At 37.3% G+C, this 12,646-nt stretch overlaps 1 protein-coding gene across 1 annotated transcript in view; it reads right to left on the bottom strand.

Moving 5' to 3' along the window:
• Positions 1-12,241, bottom strand: part of clu (clustered mitochondria protein homolog) — a 193,719-nt gene extending 181,478 nt beyond the window's left edge. Inside the window, exon 1 of the mRNA XM_081770529.1 lies at positions 11,930-12,241. Coding sequence (XP_081626655.1) covers positions 11,930-12,041 — 112 coding nt within the window. The 5' untranslated portion in view covers positions 12,042-12,241. The remainder of the gene's footprint in view (positions 1-11,929) is intronic.
• Positions 12,242-12,646: the final 405 nt, after the last annotated feature.

Here is a 12,646-nt window from a genome sequence, read left to right as displayed (position 1 = left end):
CAGTTTTCGAACTCAGCTTCGTTGTCGAGATACAGGGTTGCCAACTGGTCGTGTTTGAGAAACTCACTGGGAATAAATTCAAGTCCAAGAATAAACTACTACTCATATATTTTTCAGGTCAATTGAATTATACCATGTTGTAAGGTCAAATATTTATTTATGAAGTGTGTACAAAATTCGCCAGGGTCTTTTCTGAGAAAATCGTCGAGAAAAAGTCACCTCCAAGAATAAACTACCCCTCGTAAATTTTTCTAAGAGAAATATCTGATACTGCAATATAGGGTTGTTAATTAAATATTGATTAATGAAAAATAAACAAAATTGTTAAAACCATTTTTGAGAAAATAGCGTTTTTCGATTTTCGGCTGTTTGTAAACCACACTTATTTTAGGTGGTAGGAAAAAATGGAAAAGCTCCTGTAAGAATACTAAGTAAACCCCAAGTTTAAAATTTGGTGTAGATAAGTTGAACGGTATGGCCTCTAGGCGAGTGCATATAAAAGTGTGCCGAACGGACGGACCGGAAGGACGGGTGTCGAAAAGTCACATTTTCGGTATGTAGACGCCATGAAACATGTAAATCCGTTGAAATCTGAATTTGATATTATTTTCACAATCACTATATTTTCTTCTCTCTTTTGTCGCTCGAAAAAGAAAAGCCTGAGTTTACCACAAAAAGCTAGGGAGTTTCTCAAAAAATATTCAATTACAGGGCCACCGCACTAAACTTTTTCAATTCAATTTCTTAACTGTGTTAGGCCGCAGTTGTTACTGAAGTGTGTATTTGGATAATACGAATAAAATTATCGTATTCTTCAAATACATCGAATGTCAGATTATCGAATAAAAAACTTCGATTGAAGAAAATCCATACTACAAAACTAACTCACACTTTGAGCACATTTTCATTAGACATATAATAGACCAATTAATGCAATCATTGTTTATGAAATATGAAAAAAATCAAATGAGTCACTTTGGGAAAGTCGTTCAAAAAGAACACGTCAGGAGTAACCTACCTCTTGTGAATTGTTTCGAACAATGAGTTAAGATATACTTTTGGTTATTAATGAAATATTTATTTGCGAAATTTGAACAAAATCGCCTGTCGTTCGAGAAAATTGTCGGGGAAAAAACCTTGACCCCAAAAATAAACTATCCGTTGTAATTGTTTTTCATAGAAATGACTTATACTAAAATATAGGGTTATTAATGAAATACTTATTTATGAATTATCAATAAAATTGTCCGAGTAATTTTTGAGAAAATCGTGAGGGAAAAATAACTCCCCGAATAAACTATCTCTTGAGGATTCTTTCAGGGTAAGCGAGTTATTCCATATTACTAGGTTTTTAATGAAATATTTATTTCTGAGTACGAACAAAATTGCTTGACTCATTTTTGAGAAAACCGTGGAGGAAAAACACCCACAAGAGTAAACTACCCCTCGCATATTTTTTCAGGACAAACGAGTTTTGCCATATTGTTCGGTTATTAACGAAATATTTATTTTTGAAATATGAATAAACTCTTTTGAGTCGTTTTTGAGAAAATCGCCCAGACAACACTCCACCAAGAATAAACTACCCCTCGCATTTTTTTAGGACAAACGAGTTATGCCATATTGATAAGTTATTAATGAAATCTTTATTTATGAAATATGAACGAAAACATTTGAGTCCATTTTGAGAAAATCACTGAGAAAAAACTCACCCCCTTAGTATAAACTACCCCTTGTAGATTTTACTCAGATAAATGCCTTATACCACAAAATAGGGTTGCTAATTAAATATTGATTTATAAAAAAAGAAAGAAAACAAGATCGTTAGAGCCAGTTATGAGAAAATATCTTTTTTTTATTTTCCTCGTACAGGAAACTACCCTTGTTTTGGGAGTAGGAGGGAAATAAAAAAAATTTAGGAAATACTATGAAAATCTTAAACTAAAATTTGGTGCAGATAAGTTGAACGGTATGGCTTCTAGGCGAGTGCACAGAAAAGTGTAGCGAACGGACGGACGAACTGATGGACATGTATCGAAAAATAACTTTTTCGGTGTTAGGGGCTATAATACGTGTAAATTCGTTGAAATCTCAAATTTGATTTTTTTTTTTCGAACACCATACTTTCTTCTCTCATTTGTCACTTCAAAGTAAAAGGAACTCAGAACTACAGATAAAAGACACCTACTTTTACACATAGACATTTATTGATTTAAAACTGTTTTAGTTTGTGTCATTTCACTTCCAATTGAAAGGTTTTACAATGATTATCGGCATACCAATGACGAGACGGAAGTTTTCAGGAAGTAAATGCATTCAGAAGTCTAGACTGCATTACAGCCTGTTTTTATTTCTGCAATTGTTAACAGCTGTAATTTCGTCCAAACGCTACATGAAATAATTTTTGGTTGACGTCATTGTATTACTATTTTAGTATTGTTCTCTTCAGACTTGGTTGAAGTTTTGTCTTAACGGTTATACATTTTTTCTTTCTTATTTCATCGTTACACATAAGAACAAAATGTTATGGTGAGTGGATAGATTCGAACCTACGAACATTGAGTTTATATTCTTCCAACACTTTACCAATGGACCAAGCTTTGCCTTCACGTTAACGCCCGGTTATAGGGTTTACTACGATTTAAATAAAATGGCTGGCTGTTAGAATTCCCTGCTCACATATATCGATAAATAATTTTCATTGCTTTGTAGATACGTAGAGCAATGTTTAGATACACATTTTAGGAGAGTGAATTTTGGTGTATATAATAATTTCATGCCAGGTAAAAGCTAGATAAGTTTTGATAAAATGTTTCATATGTAGTTCTCAATAATAAGCTTGCTGTTCGGAGTGAAGTTCCAAGGTTCAGCATTGCCTAGCAGTTTTTGCTATTAATATCCCTTCTAACAATATTGGCAGTGGACAAAAGTTAGCCCGTGTTGAAGCTTTTTGCTCCTAATTTAGTTATTTTACTTATTTAAGGAATATATTGAAAATTGTCAGCAGGCACGTATGCAGTAATTTATTTCGGGAGAAGTCCGACTTCAATATTAGGATAAATTATAAAATTTAAAAGATAATCCTTAAATTTAGGCTAAATTTACAGAGAAGTTGGGATTTCAGAGGGGAGTCCGGACCACCTGGACCCACCCCTAAATGCGTCCTTGTTTGTCAGTAACGTTTCCTCAATTTGAAACCCTCAAAAACTTTGGATATATAAAGGAAAACGAGTTATTTTCGATAAAATATCACTTCAGAAGACGCGACAATTTTATTGCACATGGTGGTATACCAAGTTCACAAGGGCAAGAATTCATTAATTTTGATTGTCTGTCATTGTGCTCTATCGAAAGGTTAGGTTTGTAACATATTACTCCTACGAACAAGCATGACTGGCAGATAGGAATACTGAACACAACTCCAGAGAAATGCATGCTGAACTTACAGCTACGCTTTGGTGATTTGCCCTCAAGGTCAATCGAGTGGTAATTCAGTTCCGTCTCTGTTCTTAAGCCATGTTCGTATTACTTCGAACATTTTTGATAATGAAAAGCATGCCTCTTAATATAACAGACTTCTTTCGCGTAAGAAATCGAAACTCAGTTGGTCAGAGCAACTAGTCTGTAAGAATTAGGTTGTTAGTTAGTTAGGAGCCCAGTACGAGTAAGGGTTTTTATTACTATTGTCTTTATCTTTTTTATGTGAGGAAAAATCAAATTGTGACATCGCGATATCAAATGTATTTGATTAGGTAGCTTTGTCTTAGCTAAACTTTAAACATCAGTAACCGTCGAAATTATTTCACCAACTGATCACTTACTGAACATTTCAAACACGTCAAACCAGTGGCATAACATGAAGGTTAACCTCTCCTCCGCAGTCCTTAGTTATGCGTCCGTACTTTCAAGGGCGGACTAAGGGCCGGGCGACTGCCCGGGGCGCCAGAGAAAGAGGGGCACCAAATCGAGCCTCAAAAAGTAAATTTTATAACGTGCTTTCTACTGACGTTTTTGGTTTATATTCTTGTAAAGTAGTGGCAATTATATGATCTTTTTCCATTTCACTATGGAAGAAGAGAGTTTCATAGTACTAAGGGGGCTGTATCGAAAAATTGAGAGATGGCATGTAGAATAAAGAGTGTTAAATAATAATAATAATAATAATAATAATAATAATAATAATAATAATAATAATAATAATAATAATAAATATGAATGTCTTTGGAGAGCCGAAATTATGTGAGACGAACAATGATATGTAGAGGTTTAAGATGGGTGGTCATAGAGGAGGAAAAACCAGGAATTTTCTCTTTCTGACTTTCTAACGTTAAGATTATGTGCTGAAGGTAAGAAGCATCATCATTCTACAATAGGTTGCTTTTACGTAGAATATCTATTACTTGAGCTCCCCTCCTTCGGGCAACTTTGCTTATGTAGTAAATTCAAAACAATTTCAATTTAAGACAAATATTTATAGAGAAAATTAAACATTTAATAGGGAAATATGTTATCAAAATATCCAAACACATAGATGGAAGACTATGTAGTGAGAAACATTGTGAAACTATAAAATTCTCCAAATTAGAATTAACATTTACTGGAAAACATTCGTTATGCATCAGTGAGCACAGGGGAAATGATTACGAATCTGTTTGCAAACAATAATTAGAGACACTAATGCAAATGCGACGATATTTTCTCTTTTTTTTTTTTTGGTATCGTCATGAGTTTTACACATACGTTACAATTTGATTCTTTCCCAAATAAAAAAATAAAAAATAACCGTAGTGCAGTGATAAAAATGATAACGGCACTTCCACGGGATCGAACCCGCTACCTTCAGTATACAGACTCGTTGCTTTAACTAACTGAGCTATTTGTTTTTTTACGTGATCTGAGCCTGTTCCGGTAAAGACGATATTTCATTACGATCGTCCTACCAATTCGTCCTTTTCCATAGATAATTTCCACTATTTGCTCTATTTATACGTTAATACTTAGCATAGATTCATATATTTGGAGTTCGCTGATAACGCATATAATAAGACATACTAGAAATATTTCGTTAAAATTTTCGTTTGTAGATCTAATCCACGCTTCTCTCAATGACATAGATGTCGCTGCTTCGTGTTGAACTGCAGAATTCCCTCGCGTTCTTGAAAATTTCCCACTTTAGCAGAGTTGGTAATTCTCGAGATTTCTGTCGATTTAATGTTTTTTGCTTCTAATTTCTTTATTTTAAGCTAATATCTAACACAAATATTAAAAACGGGTTTGTTATTAACCTGTCCTGCTGGGGAAACCTTCCGAAATTTCGAACATATAAAGAAAACGGAGATATTTTCAAAAAACTTCAAAATAAAGAGACGCGTCATTTATTTTGCTCATGGTAGTACAAACACAATGAAGAGCATTTATCAACGATTAAAGATACGTAAGTCATTATATATTTGGTCTAGGAATTAATTCGTGCGGTTGGTACGCACACATTGAAGCTGTAGTACAAACACAAAATACATAAATACCTTAAGAAAAATATTGTCCATCGCTAGCCACCACTTTCGCCCATCTGTCAGGCAATGTACGGATTCCGTGGCGAAAGAAGTCCTCATCCTTGGAAGCGATCCAGTCAGAGACCCATGTTTCGATATCTTCTGAAGAAGTAAACCGCTGTCCAATCAAATCGTTGTTCATGCAATCGAACAAGTAGTAGTCCGAAGGAGCAACGTCTGGTGAATACGGCGGGTGGGGTAAAACTTCCCATCCGACATTTTCTAAATAGGTTTTGACCGGTTTTGCGACATGTGGGCGAGCGTTATCATGTTGAACAATAAGTTTATCATGTCTGTTCTCCCATTCTGGTCGTGTTCTGGCCAGAGCTTGCTTCAAACGCATTAATTGTCGTCGATAACGTTCTCCATTCATAGTTTCACCCGGTTGCAGCAGCTCATAGTACACCACACCTTTCATATCCCACCATATGCACAGCATAACCTTTGCACAGTAAATATCTCGTTTTGGTTGTGATGGACCTGGTTCACCTGGTTTCACCCAGGCCTTTTTTCGTTTAGGGTTCTCGTAATGGATCCACTTCTCATCACCCGTAATAATTCGATGCAGAAACCCCTTTCTGCTCTGTCGTTGAAGCAGCAATTCGCAAATGGTTTTTCGTCTTTCAACGTCTCTGTCTTTCAATTCATGTGGAACCCAATGTGACATCTTTTGAATCATTCCCATGGCTTTCAAGCGTTTGGAGACTGTTGTTTGATCAACGCCTAATGCTGCTGCAAGTTGTTCCTGCGTTTGACACGAATCCTGCTCGAGCAATGCTGTCAATTCTTCGTCTTGAAATTTTTTTGGCTGTCCAGCTCGCTCTTGGTCTGCCAAGCCGAAATCACCACTTCTAAACCGTGCAAACCACTTCTGACACGTTCGCTCAGCTAGAGCATGGTCACCATACACTTCCACCAAAATACGATGACTTTCAGTCGCACTTTTCTGCATGTTAAAGTAATGCAGCAGGACACCCCGCAAAAACACTTTATCAGGCACAAATTGCGCCATGTTCACTTAACTACAAACTGGTGTTGTTGACGCTTTAATCCACTGCCCTATACTACGAACGATACGCGATGACAGGGGTTTGCAACACATGTGTGGATACACGGAACTGTGGGACGCTCCGTTCGTTGCGCCATCTCTTGTCCAACCGCACGAATTAATTCCTAGACCAAATAATATATTTCAATAACAAATAGTATTTATATGTTATTGTATCATACCCTTCGTGAACCTTTCATGACGCGGAAGGATTCTGGGAACTTTTATATGAAATTAAAAAAAAATAATCGCGGTATAAATTTTGTACGAATATTTACGAAACGAAACAAGACGACACCTCTACAAATATTAACAAAACAAAAAGAGAAAAACTTTATTTCTCGTAAAAGTCACTAACTGGCAATGTAGGAAAACGCCAAACAGGACCTGGATCCGAAAGGAAAAAATGAAATCTTTAAGTTTTACGTCCCACGATTATGCTGGCTAGGCTAAAGGAGACGGTGATGATGAGAGATGAGTGAAATGGTGGAATGAAGAAAGTGCGAGGAAATGGGAGAACCCCGAGAAAACCCACGAACACGGTGTTTGTCCACCTCAAAGTCCACACGGCGCGAGCTGGGATCGAACCAGGAACCCCAAACACCGGAGGTGAACACACTACCACTGAGCCACCGCCCCCCCTTTATTTTTCGTCTCGTACACAACACTAGTTTTTGGGTATTTAACCCTGCAGATTCTATCGTTTATACCGAAAGAGAGAATGGTAAACGAATCATGATATTAATATTACCTATCTATTTATCTATATAAATAAAATTGAAAGTAACTACGTTTGTGACTTAATAACGCTTGAACCACTTGACCGATCTGGATCAAATTTTCAACATATACGGTACCAGGTTCGGGCCATGAATGTTTTTTTTTTTATCACTTCACTTTGATGGTGTAACTTGGGAGAGGGGGAGAGATAAAAATGATCGAAAATGACCGATATTAGTGTCGAATCCATTGTTTTTTTTTGGGAGGGTCGCTGAGATGAACAGTGACATTTCTGATGCCGTTTAAATCCAAATTCAGCCCTGGAACTTGGAGGAGGGGAAGATATATATGTAAAAAAAAAAAATAATCGAAAGTGATCAATATTAGTGTCGAATCAATAATTATTGGGGTCGCTAAGACGAACATGGACACTTCCGATGCCGTTTAAATCAGGAAAATTTATATGTTCTAGTTGAACAATGCAAGACAAAAATCATAGTCGATCAGAGAGCGCTTCAGAAATTTTAAAAAAGTGACTGACTAACGGAACATAATGGGCTTTATGCAGAGTCGTTTTGATGCGTGATTAGTGCCATACTAAAGAGTTCGACTAACATATGTTTCCTGTAGTAGTCTGGCGTTTAGTATGCGGCTAATCAAACTTCAAAACGACCCTGCATAAGGCGGATAATTTTTTAATTTAAACCAGCGAAGCGGGAAATCGTCGCTACTTCATGATAATAGCACAATACAGTGGCGGATCCAAGGGGGGCTATAGGGGCTATAGCCCCCCTTGACGCTCAGATATACACTGGATAAAATGGGCTTCAATCCTGCTTTACACTGGATAAAACGGCAAAATATGGTTTAGCCCCTCCCTTGATCATATCCTGGATCCGCCCCTGGCACAATACATAGGGATCTAATGCCTATGCACTGAATGAGTAGGTTTGAAAGCGTGACAAATATATCTTGGAATTCTCAGCCTGACGACTTAGTCGCTGTACCATACAGCCGCCAATAACTATTTTTAAAAAAATATATATATTGAATCATATTAGTGAAAGCGTTAGTAATAATGAAATGCTTCCATTATCTTTTGCAGTTACATCATCTGTGATGAATTCTTCTGCTGTGTCATGGGTTCTTGAGAAACGATCAGAGTTCAAAACCAAAGACTTATAAATAGCATTAAAATAAAGACTGCATTTTCGCAGCCTCATGGCAGTAAAACAATACAGTATTAACATGTACGAATCAACATTTTAATACATCTGAATTGTCCAACTGGGTCTGGGGCCTAATTCCGTATCAATCTGCCTAAAGTTGAGGGATCCCAATGCAGCTTTTGATGGCCAACTTGAAAAAAAAAAAAAAAAAAAATGCTGAGTATAGGTTATCCTAAAACTCAAAATTTGCGTCACTGACGTGATATTGCAGAATCAGTACGTAATATCAAATATTTCAATTTGAAACACAAATTTTATGTTGCGTTGACAGAAACCGTTACGAAATTATGCTTCTGTGCTTCAAATATTTTCTAGTTTCTATTGAAATTTATTAGCTTCTATTTTGAGTTGGAGCAGCAGCATATCTAGAATTTAGAAAAAATGTCGATTAGACGTGTGTTTAAACTCAGTGAGGATTACTTTTCCGAATTCTGTACAAAATTGTAATAGGACCACCGACTATAAAACAGCATAACTCATTTTTGGAAGTACATCTTAGAGAGCAGAGGTGGCCATCTTATAGCTGGCATTTTTATTTTTTGTCAAAGAGTTGGGGAGGGGGGTTCATGCCCCCTCAACCTCCCCATAGCTCCGCCCATGAGAACATGTCTCTTTTGTTTCTTGATATTTGACATAGAAAGAGGAAGCAAAGGATGCAGGTCGATCTTCAGTCCCTTTACGCGGCAGAAGTTACCTGATAATGCCTAAAGTGTGCCATGAATATCCACACCGTCAAGATATACACTTAAAGGTCTTATCAATTAAATCTTATTTTCCCTGTGTGAAGAACAGGCACTTCCAGTTTCTTATAATAGTATTGGTCCTTTAAAGGGACGTTAACTATGGAACGGAATCGATGGCTCTCCAGGCCGGTAGCCAGCCCAAACATGTAGGGAGGCGGCTGAAGTTAGGGGGGACCGATACAACCATATTATAGTTCCCCGCCATATTATAGTTCATTTGCAAGCCTACCGTGAGAATTTTAGGGGGGCAGCAAAAATTTAGGGGGGAGGCCCCCTAGACACGGGCCTGTGGCTCTCATATTGTTTGGTTGTTTGTGTGTATGGTGTGTCAGGAAGGCAGGAAAGGGTTAATGCAATGGCTCCCTAGTTTTCTTGACTTGATTCAATCAAAATTCGTTACAGACGAAGGTGAAATGTGTTTTGTTTAAATGCAAACTTCAAAAATAAATAAATAAAATTTTAAAAAATCAATGCTTACACCGTTACACGCATACTAATACGTGCGCAGCAAGCAGAACTATTTGAATTTTTACCTAGTCATAGCAAGTTATTTAAATGTGAATACACGTAGGTTACGTATATCAAGTAACTCAGCCGTGATTCGATTTATTTATTTATTTATAATGAAAACTATTTATTTATTTATTTATAATGAAAACTATTATCATTAACAGTATCTCTTTCCAGTTATAAAGGGGCCGACGGCCTCTCGTGCGAGAGAAGGGGCTATCGCCCTATGCTTTTCCTGCCTCCGTGGGGCAAACTCTACCCGAAGCTAAATATAAATTAAGTTCACTCTTATGCAGGGCACATCCTAAAGCAAATAATGTTCCAGTATAGCTCTTTCACATTTTCATTTTGTCTTCCGAGACAAGTGTTCTGGAAGAAAGGGTGGTGGTTTATTCAACTTTACCACTTTCAGAATCCTACAGAAACAGCAGCCACAGCACAGAAGAGTTGTACAGGGGATATAGCTCAGGGGCGGATCCAGGACCGACTTCTGGGGGGATGTCATACTGTTACTTTTAAGGGCTCCAAACTTTGGAATGGGTTTTATTTATATTTATAAAATAAGAAAGTTTTAATCTTCTGGGGGTATCTGCCCCTGATATAGCTTAATCCGATACGAAGAGTTACTGGAAATAAAATGAAATTTTTCAGATTTACGTCCCACATTTGTACCGGCTAGGCTAAAGCAGACAGTGATGATGAGAAATGGATGAAACGGCGGAATAAATAAAGTGAGAGGAAACGGGAGAGCCCTGAGAAAACTCACACGGTGTTTAAGCACCACAAAGCCCACTTGGCGCGAAGTAGGATTGAACCAGGGACCCCAAGCACCAGAGGTGAACGCTCTATACCACTGAGCCACCGCAGTCCTACGAAGAACTCCTGGTTCGATTGCAGATCATGCAACACCATGAAAAAAATGTGACTGAAATTTTGTAACTTTTTCCATACGCTTTTATTCTACCAAGTCCTCATTTCAAGCAATTGACTGCATGTATCATCTATTCCCCTAAGCTTAAGGGTGTAACAACGAGATAACGTTTTCATCTTATAAGAAAAAAAGAGCAATTCTTGAATAAACTTCTGAAATTGTAGATTGAACAAAACCAATTTAATGAATTTTGCGATGCGACGCGACTTTAAGTTTAGCGTCCCCTTCAGCAGCGAGGTTATATGAGATGTGGACCTAGTTTTAACGTAGGATCCGAACCACATGAGCTCCTGCCGGGAATCGAAGCTGGGTTTTCCACGCCAAAGGCGCGTATGATAATCCCTTATCCACGAGGGAGCTCTTAATGAAATTTGCTTTCCGTAATCAAACAGGTGCAGATTCTGGGGAGGGGAAGGAGAGGATTCCTTTGAAGTTACTTTGGGAATCTAGTATATGGATTGGATATCTTACAATGCAACTCTTCCTCTAAAGTAATACAGAAATCTGAGCCCAATGGTCAAAACATCTCATTGATGAGATTTTTTTTTTTTTTTTTTTTTTTTTTTTAGTTAAGCATTGAGACGCAAGTAACGCCCCACGGAGGGAAAGGAAAACGGTGCAGAACCTCCAAACTTTGTAATTTTTTTTTAAAATTAATATTCGTTTAATTTTTGTCTCCACCAAGGGCATACAAGGGGGGGTAGGTACTATATTTTCGACTTTCGAGCTTCTGGAAACTAATTTCTAGCTGCGCGTATGTAATTAAAACCACATGAGCTCTCATGGAGAAACGAATGCGTGCCTCTCACACATCAGGCAATAGGCCCGAAGTCAGTTTGTGTTTACTTGTACTTATATACAAATAATCAAGGATAAATTAGTAAAATAAAAAAAAAATAAAAATAATTTGATCTTCAATATACTAATACACGAAAATCACTAAAGTTTATGTTTCAAACTTGCGACCCGTTGGTAACAAGATTTAGGCCCCCACCCCCACTGAGATAACGAGCATCGAACAAGAATATATATTCCGAGTTTTCCAGACATTTGGGTCTAGATTTATTATAAAATAATACGCAAACAAATAACACTCAATAATGCAATATAAATTGCTTGTTACGTGTATTAGTCTTTTCATCAAATTAGTAATTTAAAATAATTTTCATTTAAAGTCCTCCCTTCTCTTCCCTTACCTGACGGACTGACTGTACTCTTTTTCGCATCTTCCTGTTCCCTGGCAGATTTTTCTTCCGATATATTCGTCCCAGTGTTAGCAGAAGCTTCATTTTGCGATCCCAGAGCCATAACTCGAAAATCAACACGGCACAGAAAGAATTCACTCGCGAAAAACTTTTAACTATCCTCACCCGACACCGACGACAGTCACACACCACTGAAAACGAGATGTTATACCCTTCCGCCCCTGTTTCGAGCTGCGGTATGAGTTGAGTTCAAGACGCACGTGTTCCCCACTGCGCGATGTTGGCTCTTCGGGATCTTGTAGTCTGCTTCTTCGGCAACAGTCATGTGGGGAAACAGGGTTTTCATAGGCTACGGTCTGTTTAACAAAATTACTAATCAACGGAAGATTTACTATATACAAAAAAGGCATCAAAATCTTCATTCATATCTTCAATTTATTAAGATTACTTAATTTTAAGAAACTCCAATTCTTGTTTCTGGAAACCTTTCAATATACTCAAATCTCCTTCACACCACACACTGGCTCCTCCCATTTGGAACAGTCTGAGAACAGTTGACTGACACCATCCGCAAAGAGCGACTAAACCTAATGCGCAAACAAGAAAATTTGTTAGAACTGCTCATGTCGTCATTGAATAGCACAGTCTAGCTAAGTAAAATTTTGCTAATTATCTTTCGTACGTTTTATTCTTGCCTCCTTCAACATT

This window comes from Thermobia domestica, chromosome 9 (assembly GCF_964235325.1).
Source record: "Thermobia domestica chromosome 9, izTheDome1.hap1.1, whole genome shotgun sequence".
NCBI classification, from domain to species: domain Eukaryota; kingdom Metazoa; phylum Arthropoda; class Insecta; order Zygentoma; family Lepismatidae; genus Thermobia; species Thermobia domestica.
Note: the sequence above shows the minus strand (reverse complement) of the source record. Positions and strands in the feature narration are given on the sequence as shown.